At 41.7% G+C, this 14,326-nt stretch overlaps 1 protein-coding gene across 2 annotated transcripts in view; it reads right to left on the reverse strand.

Annotated features, from left to right (window-relative positions):
• Positions 1–14,326, reverse strand: part of PRKCE (protein kinase C epsilon) — a 606,660-nt gene that overhangs the window by 170,638 nt on the left and 421,696 nt on the right. For both annotated transcript variants that reach the window (XM_007523339.3, XM_060187546.1), the window contains exon 10: positions 13,167–13,340. In XM_007523339.3, the coding sequence (XP_007523401.1) occupies positions 13,167–13,340 (174 nt within the window). The remainder of the gene's footprint in view (positions 1–13,166; positions 13,341–14,326) is intronic.

Raw genomic sequence — 14,326 nt, forward strand, 5'->3', positions numbered from 1 at the left:
TTTTCTTTTTTGAATTTTCTTTCATATCTATTCATACTTCTAGGTGAAGTGCACTTCCAATTTACGTACATCAGGAAATACTCCCCGTATCTCTAATGACCCCTTCCCCTTAGGAAGCAACACTGGTGGCAGGCATTTTATTTGGTTGTGTCTCTCTGTGTTTAAGTGTTACCAATGGAGAATCCAGACTCTTCAAACAAACTCAGGCTTGACAAATGAGGTTAGACTTAAGCTTTTAGGTGAAAATCAAAACCAAACAGAGTGAGCACAGGGTAGATAAATGGTGAGAGAAACACTAAAAACAAAGCCATGATTTTCTCCCCAACCACTCTCATCCTTGGGCATTTACTGAGCTGCACCTTCCCTGTTCCTTTTGGAGGACAAAGAAAGCTACAAGTTTCATTGCCACCATGGAACTCAGGCTCAAACTGAGCCTTATGAGCCTGGAGGCTCAGCATTGAGAGCCAGAGCCAGGTAATGACCTTAGTTTCCTAGCAACCTGCATACAAGTGTTCCTGATAAAATGGATTACATACTGCTGGTGAATGTCAAGCGACTATCAAATTGACCCAGTAAAAGAGTTAAGAGTTTGTACCTCCTGTTACACAACAGGAGTTGACTAAGAGACTACTTTTTGCCTGTGAACCCTTCTCAAGGCACCCTACCTAGTAAGCTATCTCTCCAAGCCCTAGAAAGTATAACTAAATTGTTAGTAGGATAAGACAGAAGCTCAATTTTATCTTACTTGTTGTATGCTAAAAACTGACTTAAGATGAGACAACTATATTATTGTACAATATTTCCTGGCAGATTGACTGACACAGTCATTTGGAAATATCTGACTTTGGAGCCTTGACATAAATAAATGACATAATTATGAACATAGGGACTTTGCTCGAGGTAGGAGCATTTACTGAATTAAACTTGAAAAAGAAACACTAAACATAAGTACTATCCTACTGATTTTATCAGCATTCTTCTTACACTCACAGATCTGTAACAAGTGGGTCTGTAATCATCCTGTACATAGTTCCCAATGAGTTTCATGTTCACACACTCTAGGGTCATACTCTGGAATCTCAGAGATTATGTCACCTAACTCCCCCTCAATATCTTCCCTCATTTATCACTATAATTTTAGGTGGAGGTAGAGTCTTGTGCATGTGTGACTTCACTCTACCTGGCCCAAATTTTCCATTCAGATTAGATAGATAGATAGATAGATAGATAGATAGATAGATAGATAGATAGAGACAGACAGACAGACAGAAGCACCAGAGCTTAGCCTACTGCCATAACACAACTATGTGGTGTTGAGGCCTGAGCTTGGGCTATGTGCACGGTGAAGTAAGCACCCTAACTGGTAAGCTCTCTCTCCACCTCCCTAGCTTTCATTATGAGTTAGGCAGTGAACATCAGAGAAACATCCCAGTAAGCACCATGGTAGAAGCCCAAACTGAAACCAGCCTTCACAGTGCCCTTTTCCTTGTATTGTTCCCTGAAAACCAGCAGGGCACACATAAGCACAGTCTGATAGGGCAGACTCACCACCTGACCAAATCTTCAAAGTATAAGACCCAGCAGGGCTGACACTAGGTTACATGAGAAAGGCCTATTGTTTAAGGGGCATAATCCCAATAGACTGGGGTAAAGCTTCTTTATAAAATGCTCCACGTAGAAAATAACATCAGCCTACTATCAAAATTCAACAAGAATCTAAAAATAGGCACTCTAAAAAAAGATAAATCCTGAAACCCAATAGATGGCCTAGGGGTGGGGGAGACAGGAGGTAATGACGTCAGGCAACACGAGGAAAGTGGCTTTGTTTTGGTGAACAGGTTAGATAACTTGGACCTCTGGTTTTAGATTTCAAGAAGAAACATTTCATTTAAATTTGTTTATTACATACCTACTGATTGATACTTTACAGTGTGTGGGGTCATTAATTCAATTAGCAGCAATCTAAGCTCTTGTTTCAAATCAGACCAGGGTTAAACAATCAAAATTCTGAGCATTAAGTCAAGTACTCTACTTTTTCCACAAGCAGACTGGCTTTCTCCGATGCAGAGCAAAAGAGGATGGTGATTCTTCTTTCAGAAATTCTTCCTCAATGCCCTCTCTCCCCGACCTGTGAGTTGCTGAAACAGCCTCCTCACCAGTATATATATATATATATTTTTAATTTTCCCCTTTAATCAACACCACACAGAACTGCCACAATTGTGCCTTTTTTCTCTTTTTTTAAAAAAAATTATTATCTATTTATTTATTGGATAGAGACAGTCAGAAATCAAGAGGGAAAGGAGTGATAGAGAGGCTGAGAGACAGAGAGACACCTGAAGCATTGCTTCACCACTTGTGAAGCTTTCCCCCTGCAGGTGGGGACTGGAGGCTCTAACCTGGGTCCTTGCACATTGTAACGTGCACTCAGCCAGGTGCGCCACCACCTGGCCCCATGATTTCTAGTGTATCCCTTTAATGCCTTCAATGAACTCTTTACTTCTAGAATAAATCCAAACTCTGCCTGACACTATGCCACAGCTTGGTAAAACATCTCATAAAGCTCTTTCCCCTGCCTTCTCAGTGTGAGCCTGCTGCCCCAGCTCATGCTGTTACCCTTCCAAAAGCCAAGTCCATCCCTCCCAGCTTTCCCTTCAATCTACTATGCTCTGCACTCCTGACATTCCACCCAGCAGTTCGCCCACAGAGGACATCCCTCATCGGTTCTGCTTTGCCACAACCATTTTCTCTTGAAGGAGGGGACACCTGGAGTCATAAGTTTAAATCCAAGCTCTAGTGCTGACTTAACTTTGTGGCCTTGGCTGGGTTATGACATATCCCCAAGTGTCAATTTCCTCATTGTCCTAGAGAAATGACCATGATCTCCAAATTCCGTGGGACCTGTGTAAAACTTGTGAGACTAGCTGCACAGCCTTGCCACATAATGGGCATTCACACATATACGTCTCTACATCCTCTATGCCACAGACTTCCTTTATTCTCAGTTACTGTCCAGTGCTCTTGCCACAGAATGCACAGGGTCTATATGCTTGGATGTGTTCATACACACCCCTAAGGCACCTCCTCAAAACCTCATTTGAAATAACAGCTTAGAAAGATCACCAAAATAATTTAGAACAGTGATCTAATATATTCCTTCATGGCAAAAAAAATAAAAAGTTTAGTCCATGATCTAATACATGCATGCATGTATATGCAATATTTTTTTAAGTTCTAAAACTGTAGTAAAGACTCCACTGTGCCTCCATTTTCTCATCTATGAAAAGGAGGGGCTGTGCTGGGAAATTGTGCAGATGCAGTCACATCTGCCATGTTGTCCCCTCAGGCTACTGCTAGTTCCCACGAGAGTTGGGACATTCTCGGAGTGCCTGTTTCACCATGTTGTGCCCTCAGGGCATTGTCTATTTCCCCGCGATATTTGGAGTGCTTTGGTCACTCCTCCCCCTTCCCATTCTCATGAGAGTTATTATCCTCTCCTGGAGTGCTATGGTTACTCCTCCCCCTTCCCATTCTTGCGAAAGCTGCTCCTATAAAAGCCCTTCTTCTTCCACACCTCGCTCTCTTGCCAGAGCTTCACTTCGGTGTTCAGACGCAGGAAAGATTACTGCGTGAAGCGGCCATTTTCGCTACCTCCACGTGGCCCAAGCTGTTTCTCTAGCACCCAACTCTGAAGTGCCAGCACAAATAAAGATTTGTGTTCCCTCTTCGCTCCTGACCTCCTCTCTCTCTTCTCCGCGGCACACAACAACAGGGCTGTACTTGCTTTACAGGAGTAGGAACATCCTACATTAGGAACATGTAGAATGGCTGATACAGGTAAGGGATTTTTAAAAGCAACTGTCCACACAATGGAATACTACTCAGCCATTAAAAATGGTAATTTTACCTTCTTCACCTAATCTTGGACAGAGCTTGAAAGAATCATGTTAAGTGAGATAATCCAGAAAGAGAAGGATGAATATGGGATGATTTCACTCATAGACAGACATTGAGGAATAAGAACAGAAAGGGGAAACACAAAGTAGAAATTGGACTGGGTTTGGTGTATTGTAGCAAAGTAAAGGGCTGGTGGAGTGGGGATGGAAGGCTTTCAGTTCCTGGTCCACAATTATGGAGGAGGACCTAAGCTGGGGGTGGGGTGGGTGAGTGTTATAGAAAGTTGAAAATTTTACAAGTTTTATGTATAAAAAAAGCTGTACTTACTGTAAATCATTAATCCTCTCCCCCCCCAAAAAAAAAAAACAGCCAAGCCCTATCTTTTTTAGACACAAGGTTCCCAAAGGGAGATTCTATGAAGCAACAACTTTGTAGAGTTAAGTGCCAACACACATAACCTCTGTGCCTCCAGGGCACACGAACGTGAATAAACTCTACAGTCTTTCATTTCATCATGCTGAATTCATTTCTGTTATGCACCAAGACCTCGGTCAGGCTCTCCTCTGTGTGAGCCTTATTTACTATGAAAATCATGGTTCCTTTCCAGTGTGGCCTTTATTTCACTGAAATCAGCTAGATATTTCTGAGGTTATTACACCCTGAAATCTTTTGTTGACTAGCAAATTGATTTCCAGCTGACTGGATCACTCACGGTGTTGAATCATTCAGTTTCTCTTGTGAGGCACCCACCAAATCTAGTCCAAACCGATCCAGTGTCATTTTACCTCAAACAGTGTGTTCATGTAGGAAAGGAACCCATATTTTATCCAATCACATCCTCAGCTTTTTAAAATTTAATTTGACATACACATCTCTTTTTAAAAACTCCATGAATGACCTAGGGCTGGTTGGTGGCACACCTGGTTGAGTGCACATATGACCATGTGCAAGGATCTGAATTCGAGCCCCAGGTCTCTACCTGCAAGGGGGATGCTTCACGAGCACGATGAAGCCAGTCTGCTAGTGTCTATCTTTCTCTCTCCCTCTCTTCTTCTTGTCTCCTTCTTCCCTCTCAATTTCTGTCTCCTGTCAATTAAAAAAATAGAAAGAAAACAAAAAACAAAAAAAAAAGGGAAAATGGCCACCAGGAACAATGGATTCATAGTGCTGGCACTGAGCCCCAATGACAGCCCTGGAGGCAATAAAAAAGAAAAAAGGAACTCCATGAACGACCTAATTTTTTTATGTTATTTTTTTCTTTAGTGTTTGCTGTTCCTCAGGGCTGACAGTCAAAATAAACACCAGAGTTCCTGAAACTACAGTGTTTTCCCTACATTGTCAACACTTCTTTTCAGCAGTTCTCACCCCATTCTCACTCAGATTATTAAAACTCAGCTGAAAAGCCATCTACAACTGTTTTTTTTTTTTTTAAAGGAGGTTTTCATTATGCTCCTCCCACCCCCACCTGCCCCAGGGGCAGCAAGGGAGGTTGGCCAAAAGAGATTCTCCAGGACTTCACCTGTTTCCTTCAGAGAAGCTCACACAGGCAAAGCCCAGGCAGCAGGAAATGCTGAAGGGTGGACATGGACCTTTTTAAAAGAGAGAGGGGGAATCACACATGAAATTATTCAGGCAGGTTCTGTGGGATTCAGTTGGAAGGAATGATTTCACAAGAGGGACTATACACAGAATCTAAAAATACCTGAGAAATGTTATTTCCTGTAACTACAAAAACAAAAGCATAAACAAACCTACTACTCAGTGGCTTTTCCAGGCCTAGCTTTCTGTGGATGAATGTCAGCCATTCAAGCAAGACTTAAGCCCTAACTTTGGCCAAACCCTTAGTTTTCAGTGCCTTCAAAGGATTCTCAGGGCCAGAGAGACAGTTCACCTGGGAGAGGGTCTGCTTTGTCATGCAAGTGACTCAGGTCCCAACTAGGGCCTCAAGGCACTGGGGGAGATGCTTTGTGCTGTGATGTCTGCCTCTCTGAAAAAAAGCTGGTCTGGAACAGTGAAGCTCCAGTGATGGCAAAAATAAAAAAAAAAAAAAAAGGTTCCTCATGCAGTTAACTTAGTTCACAGCACTGCAGCACCCTATCAAGCAGCACCAGATGCTGCAGATGCAGAGATTTCTTTAATTTCCACATGTCCTCCCTCTTTCTTCCTCTCCTTCCTTCATTGCCTCATATTCAGTCATTGCCATTTTCTTAAAAGCAGCAAAAGATGAAATGAGTTGGAAAGACAATAAAGATGATGCTTGAAAGATAGATTTAAGGTTTCATTAGCAATCTGCTTGTCCTTTTTCTCTTTAAATGCTTCAAGGCTCAGGCTAGATTCCACCTGTACTTATCCTTCACAAACGCTTTCTGCAGAGGTTCAGATGTATCACCTCCATGGCTCCTTTAGAAGCAGGATGCAGAATGTTACTCTTGGCACGTCTACTATCCCTTTACACAGTAATTCCAGGAGTTCAGAATTGAATGCTTTGAGCTTTGTAGTCCCAGAATTAAGCACTATCTAACACATTATTGAAGCTCAACTAAAAATGTGCATAGTCACTGAAATAACTGTAAGACACAACTTTTTCTTCAACTTTTTTTAAAATTTTAATCAAGAAACAAGTAGTGTGTGTATGTGTAAAGACTAAACTCGGCTGACAGTAATTGAACATCTCTATTTAAAAGTGACAGGGACTGACAGGGACTCAGAGGTCATACAGGCTCCTGTGCTAAATGTGAATATATATGGGTCTTAGGTGAGATCGATCAGGTAAACAGTTACTGGTATTTATATAGTTTTTTCATGTTTAGGAGCTACTCTCTGCTCTAATCCAGCTTTCTATCCCTACTCTCAACTTTGACACCATCTTCCCAGAAAACATTTTTACTCTACCTGCATGCTAGCTATCAGGCTTAGGAAAAACTTACTGAAGTCACGGGACCCATGGAACATTCCTAAAATAGACTTCCTAGCTTCTTCCCACACAAAGACCCCTAATTTCATCTGCTCTATCCATACCTTTGGGTTCCTGTTTATTAAACAATTTGTCCTGTTTTATATTTTACTGCCTTTTAGTCAACACGTTGCAGATGCCATCATGATTCTCCGTCCTGACTTCCCTGGGCAGATGACCTCACCAATGTATCCTGGAACCTCACCGCCCCAGAGCTCTATCCCACTAGGGAAAGACAGAAACAGGCTGGGGGTATGAGTCCACCTGCCAACTGCCAAGGTGCATGTCCAGTGGAGAATCAATTACAGAATCTAGACCTCCCACCTTCTGCACCCCATAAAGAATTTTGTTCCATACTCACAGAGGGATAATAGGGAAGTTTCTAATGGAGGGGATGGGCCATGGAACTCTGCTGGTGGGAACTGTATGGAATTGTACCCCTATTATCTTACAATTTTGTTAATCATTATTAAATCACTAATAAAACATTATTTTAAGTTATCAGGGGGGTGGGTGGGTCAGGTGGTGGTGCACCAGATTAAATGCACGTAGTATGAAGCGCAAGGACACATGCAAGTATCCTGGTTCAAGCCCCTGGCTCTCCACCTGCAGGGGAGTCACTTCACAAGGGGTTAAGCAGGTCTGTGGTGTCCTTTCTCCTCCCCATCTTCCCCCCCCCTCTCTCAATTTCTCTCTGTTCTATCCAATTAAAAAAATGGAAAGGGGGTCGGGCGGTGGCGCAGTAGGTTAAGCGCATGTGGCGCAAAGCGCGGGGACCGGCGTAGGGATCCCAGTTTGAGCCCCCGGCTCCCCACCTGCAGGGGAGTCGCTTCACAGGCGGTGAAGCAGGTCTGCAGGTGTCTGTCTTTCTCTCCCCTCTCTCTCTGTCTTCCCCTCCTCTCTCCATTTCTCTCTGTCCTATCCAACAACGAATTGCGTCAACAAGGGCAATAATAATAACCACAACGAAGCTACAACAAGGGCAACAAAAGGGGGGAAAAAAATGGCCTCCAGGAGCGGCGGATTCATGGTGCAGGCACCGAGCCCAGCAATAACCCTGGAGGAGGAAAAACAAAAAACAAAAAACAAAAAAATGGAAAAAATGACCACCAGAAGCAGTGAGTTCATAGTGTAGGCACTGAGACCCAGTGATAACCCTGGAGGCAGAAAAAAAAAAAGTCACCTGGCAGTTTAAAAATATGAGCAATTTTGTTTCTCATCCATATCAAGAGATAGTATAATCTCAATAGTTCTTTATGTATATGCCGGTTTTGATAAGCATACTGTCTTTGAAAACTAAGAATTATGTTCAGGGATTTTAGTTATAAGAGAGAGAAGCCAGAGGAGTAAGATTCCTTCATCTTGGCTAAGTCAGAAGTCCTTTATCCTCTTTATCTGCCATATGTGATGGTTAACTGAATACAGCCTGCAGTTTCCCTAGTTATTTTTGGTTATTGCAGTACCTCAGTCTACAACATAGTAAGAATTTGAGGCAAGCACTTTGGTTTGCATTTGACTAAAGTTAAAGTTAGTGACTTAATTACTGGTATGTCTTTTCTCATTCACAATGGAAAGCTAGAGCTATTTCACTTGCATTTTTTTCCTTTCCAGACTCCACAAAGAATGAGCAGAGTGAGTAATGGGAGACAGGTTGGTTTGTAAATTGGTCAGATAGTGACCAGGCCCGAATTATTACTTGACTTCACGCTTGACACCAATGGGTCGACAGTCAACACCACTGGTTGTCGTACCTGGTGGAACACCTGAGCCTCACACAATTCTAAGTCCGGTCAGGCAACTACTATCACATGAATGGCCTGAGGCCACATGCGATCTACCAAGAAGTCCTCAAAGGAATGTTTCCATAGGGGCTGTTGCCGTCCACACACTAAAAAATGAAGGCCCACCTGAAACCTAATAGTACTCTATGTGCCATCATTAAACAAGAGTGAAAAAAATCTCAATAGGCTTGTAATTCAGTCTCAATCATATCTTAGTAAGATCCAGTTTCATGGTGGCTGAGAGGAACTGTCCCTTCTTTTCAGGAAAAGTCAAACTAAATTAAGTCTGACCTAGGGCTACGGAACCCATCTTTCACCCTGTCCCAATTCCATCTTTCACCCTGTCCCAACCCCTCAAAAGATGCTCTCCTGCCTCCCACCCCAAGATCCTCCTGGTTTGAAGCCCCATCCAGAATGTATTTATACCCATTCAAAACTGCTGCTCTCTTTCTGCTTATGGAAGTTAGTACAACCACCATCCCTAACTGAGTAAACCCCTTTATGTGAGAGTCAACTTTCATTTAACTGATGACCCCATACTCAGTGCCAACTTCTAAGGAAGGTAAATAACAGTTGTTTATGAAAATCATGATTACTGGGTATCATAGGAAAAGTGACATTTCCTAAAAATTAAATTGGGGTTTATGAAATTTTTCTTCCTAAGATTGCTTTCAGTAGTTAAGCCAAAGTAAGCCAAGGCTCTTCAGAGAAGTTAACTCATGGATATAGGGTGGACTATATCACACTAAGTTATGGGGACATGGGAAACGGGGTCCAGAGGTATTCCTTTAACAGTGGCTATCACACATTAATGTGAGAAAAGACTTCATAAATCTTGGAACTACAGAGAAAAAAAGTCCCTTCTCTACCCATGTTCTTCCAACCATTATACCCCAAATTTCCATGTTTTTTGGTTACTTATCTTATTTGCTACCAGAGCTTTACTGGAACTTCTTCTCTGTGTAATTCCACTATACCCACCCCCAACACACATACACAATGAAAGACAGAAAGGAAGAGACATACAGAGAGAAGGAGAGATACTAAAGCATCACTACTTGTAAGGTTTTCCCTTTGTTTTTTTGCATGCCCCAAGCATGGTAAAGTGTGTGCTCCACTGAGTGAGCCATCTTTCAAGCATCCTTAGTCTAGTTATTGTTCTGCTACAAAGGAAACTCATCATGTCATCAGCACTATTTTGTGCTCCAAAGTTGCTACACAATGAGGATCTTCTGCCTTGCTATTTGAAAATGCCCAGAGAAGAATATTCTAACACTGAAAACTGTTATTTCTACACCGCCCCACCCCCCACCAATCACCAAGAGTTGTTGGAAGACTGAAACCAACCCAGGGATTGTGACTTTCCAAGGATTGTAATGTGTCCAAAGTTAGTGTGGAGAATCTCAGACAATGAAAGACATGGCTGCCGGCTAGGACTAGGAGGAAGGAGGGCTTCCCACAAGAGGGAACACTAAGCTGAGTCAGGCACAAGGCATCAACAACATGATACCAGAGCAAGGCCTTGCTGGACTGGGAATTTCAGAGACCAGATACTAAGCCCAATTCAGTCAATGCACTATCTGTGAACAAAACACTTTTACTTCTCTGAAATCCAATTCTCACTGGAGTAAAAAGGATATCTAGAATTGTGCTGAAGGGGAAAGAAAAAGTTGACCTTATGGTTGATCCTTTTTATCATGATGGGCTCTGCATGTGTACACAACACACGGACACACTCACAGATAGTAGGCATTGCACAACATACATCAAAAACCAAGGATAACTAGTAAGTGCTGTAACTTGTTTAAAAAAGGGATTTTCAGATTTTTAGGAGATATTTCTTATTATCCTGAAAGATCACAGGGACAGGCAAATTCCATTACAACTGTGCTTCTCTATGTTGACTGGCTGAAGAGAGCTGGGGAGGGGCAAAACTTGAGATTAAAAAATCAGAAAATAGGGCCATAAAGGTAGTTCACTGCTTTGCCTTGCACGTGACCCAGATTCAAGCCTGGCCCCTGCTGCACTGAGGAAAGCTTCAGCACTGTGGTGTCTTCCCCTTTATTCTTCTGTTTCTCTGTCTCTCTATCTGAAAAAAATAGGATGGAATGGTGAAGACCTGGCAGTAGAGAACAATAATAGCAGAATATTTAATAGCAGATTAAAATAAAATTAAGGGGCCTGGGCGGGAGCGCAGCGCGTTAAATGCAAGGACCGGCTTAAGGATCCCAGTTCAAGCCCCTGGCTTCCCCACCTGCAGCGGGGGGTGGGGGGGTGTCACTTCACAAGCAGTAAAGTCTATCCTTCTCTCCCCCTCTCTGTCTTCCCCTCCTCTCTCAATCTCTCTCTGGCCTATTCAACAACAAGGACAGCAGCAGCAGCAACAACAATAATGATAATAATAATAACAATGATAAACAATAAGGGCAACAAAAGGGAAAAAATGGCCTCCGGGAGCAGTGGATTCACAGTGTAGGCACCGAGCCCCAGCAATAACCCTGGAGGAAAAAAATAAAAAAAGAAAATTAAATAAAATGGCAACAATTTCTTTCCTTTTGCAGATTTCCTCAGGAATGTTAAGAAGTAAATGCATGTTAAGACACAAAGGAAGGTCAAGGCTGCAATGTCCCACACTGTGGGTCATAGAGTACTTTATTTTTATTTTTTATTTTTGCCTCCAGGGTTATTGCTGGAGCTAGGTGCCTGCACTATGCATCCACTGCTTCTGGAGGCTATTTTTTCCCATTTTATTGGACAGGACAGAGAGAAATTGAGAGAGGAGGGGGAAGTAGAGAGGAGGAGAGAAATACAGACACTTGCAGACATGCTTCACCACTCCTGAAATGTCCTCTCTACAGGTGGAGAGCGGGGCTCAAAACTGGGTCCTTGTGCTTTGTACTATGTTATTCTTCATTTTAATGTAGTATCAGAGAAGTAACTTAGGGGGCTCCCAGATGTGCTGTATCATTGAGCAAACTTGTGGGATCAACTTTTTCATTTTTTATTTAGAGGGATGGAGAGAGACAGAGAGAGGAAAACACAGAGGAGGGTGAGACAACATAGCACCACTCCTCCATTGATGGGAGTCACACATTACCGTCCGTAGTGCACCCATACCCATATGATGCTGGGGCTTGCACCTCAGGTCCCATGCATGATAAGACATGTGCTCTACCAAATGAGCTATTTCCTAGAGTTCTTCATTCTTACCATTTCTCCACTGTAAGGGTATTTTTCAGAACTGCAGAAAGGAAAGGTCTAAGAAATACTCTCAAGGAAGCAGATTACCACAAGGACAGAAGATTGCCTGAGGGGAAGAGTGGACCCTGCTTTCAGTACCTGTACAACACTGCATACAAGGGAAGGACTCAATAAAATATACTAATCATTTGCCAAATACAGAAATGAGTCATTTAAAAATACTTTAGGGGTCAGTCCATAGCCCAGCGGGTTAAGCACATGTGGTGCAAAGTGCAAGGACTGGTGTAAAGATCCCAGTTTTAGGCCCCTGGCTCCCCACCTGCAGGTGAGTCACTTCACAAGCAGTGAAGCAGGTCTTCAGGTGTCTATCTGTCTCTCCCCCTCTCTGCCTTCCCCTCCTCTCTCCATTTCTCTCTGTCCTATCTAACAACGACAACATCAGTAACAACAACAATAACTACAACAACAATAAAAAAAACAAGGGCAACAAAAGAAGAAAAAAAAGCTTTAAAAAACATTCTAAGTGGAAAGATTGCTATTTACAACAACCTGGAGGTGAGACTGCAACAAAGAGCAAGGATTTGGTGTTCTGTGGTGAGACCTGTTGGTATCTGGGCTCCTGGTGGCCACAGGCAGGTGATACAGGTAAAGTTGTCTTTGTCATTCATTTCAAGAAGCCAAGACAAACCCATAAGGCATGCTAAAAGATTTTAACATTTTTCCTAGAGGAGCAATGCAGTAAGAGATTCATGGAGCATACTTGCCTTTTTCTTCCTTACAAAAACAAAAAACTAATTACAATGCTCACTGGCTAGACTTCTGGTCAGATGGTCTTCCTTCCTTTACTGCCACCTTCTGGTTCCCAAACAAAGGGTAAATTCAAAATGCCACCTTATTTCACGCTGGCATTTCATTCACTTGTTTACACCCCTTATTTACCTTGTGTGGCAGAACAAAAGTTACAAGCAGTTAGGGTGGCTTTTACTCTTCAATCTGACCCGAAAGCAACATAGAACTCAAAGGATTTGCTGACAGTTTAGAGTACAGAAAGGATTGACCACACCTGTTGTTTTTTTTCCAAGGAATATGCGCAGCTACATGTGCGAAGTCCTACTGTCCTCTCATTGCTTCACAACCTTGAATGGAAAATTTCATGCCTTAAAAAAAGAGGATGCTGTTAAAATGCATCCTGATCTTATTCAAGGGTAAAATCCATTACAGAAAAGAATGTGAAGAGTCTATCACTGAATGATTTTTTTCCAAAATCTAAGTCAATCTGTGCCTTAGAGAGTTACCCTGAGATGGCAGTTCTCCTAGCTTCTTCCTAAGCATACCTTGGTCTGGAAGCAGCAATAGAGTTGGGTTAGGTACGGGTGTTTCCGTGCCAGAGCCAGAATCCTCTTTTCTGTCATTGTGCAGTCCACATCATCATCCTGAAGGATGACATCCTTCTTTAAGACCTTCACAGCATATACTTCATCTTTGCCTTTGAGCTCTGCCAACATGACCTGCAATCACCAGAGCCATCCCATCAGTCTACACACAGAGGGAACCAAAAGAAGAGACACATGTCCCTACCAAATGACTTTAAAAATCACTTTAAAATTCCAAAAGGAGCTCTGTTTCCCTTCTAATTTACAATACAGTGACACCATTCAGTCTTGGGAAAATAACTTACCTTGATCTTGCTGATATTATGTACTCATTACTTATATCTTACATAGTGCCTAGACAGTTCATATGCAACTATCATAATTACAAATTTATAGTACAGCAAATATAATGTAATATATATTTATATACAAATATTTATATATTTATATTTATAATGTAATAATTATAAGTATTATAAGTTTATAATATTATAAATATTTATTTATAGTAAAGCAAATATAATGTAATATTTATAAGTGAACATTATTTCATAAGCACTTTTCTACAAAGTCTCCATTATTATTATGGTCACTGATACTCAAATCCAGTAAATGTACCATATTTTATCTAACAATTCCCTTTATATTAGACACTTAAGCCACATGTAATTGATAAGTAATATGTTAACCAATTATATAATGTATGTTTTAAAAATATTTTTATTTATTTATTATTGGTTAGGAACAGAGAGACATTGACAGGGAAGGAGGAAGTAGAGAGGGAAAGAGACAAAGAAACACTTGCAGCCCTGCTTCACCACTCATGAAGCTTCCCCCTGCAGGTGGGGACCAGGGGCTTGAACCTGGGTCCTTGTGCACCATAATGTGAGCACTTAATCAGGTACACTACTGCTTGGTCCCTATAGTGTATGTTTAAAGTGTTTGGGCTTTTTTGTTTTTCTTTTTGGATTACATTTTTACAATATAAAGTCCTAGAAATAGATTATTGAATTAAACATGTTGCCCATTTCCTCATTTTCAAAAGAGAAGTATGATCTAATTTGCCACTTGCAGTAGAGAAAGAAGTACTTTGGTCTGGATGTCAATTCTCAGTACTAACT

This window comes from Erinaceus europaeus, chromosome 3 (assembly GCF_950295315.1).
Source record: "Erinaceus europaeus chromosome 3, mEriEur2.1, whole genome shotgun sequence".
Taxonomy (NCBI): domain Eukaryota; kingdom Metazoa; phylum Chordata; class Mammalia; order Eulipotyphla; family Erinaceidae; genus Erinaceus; species Erinaceus europaeus.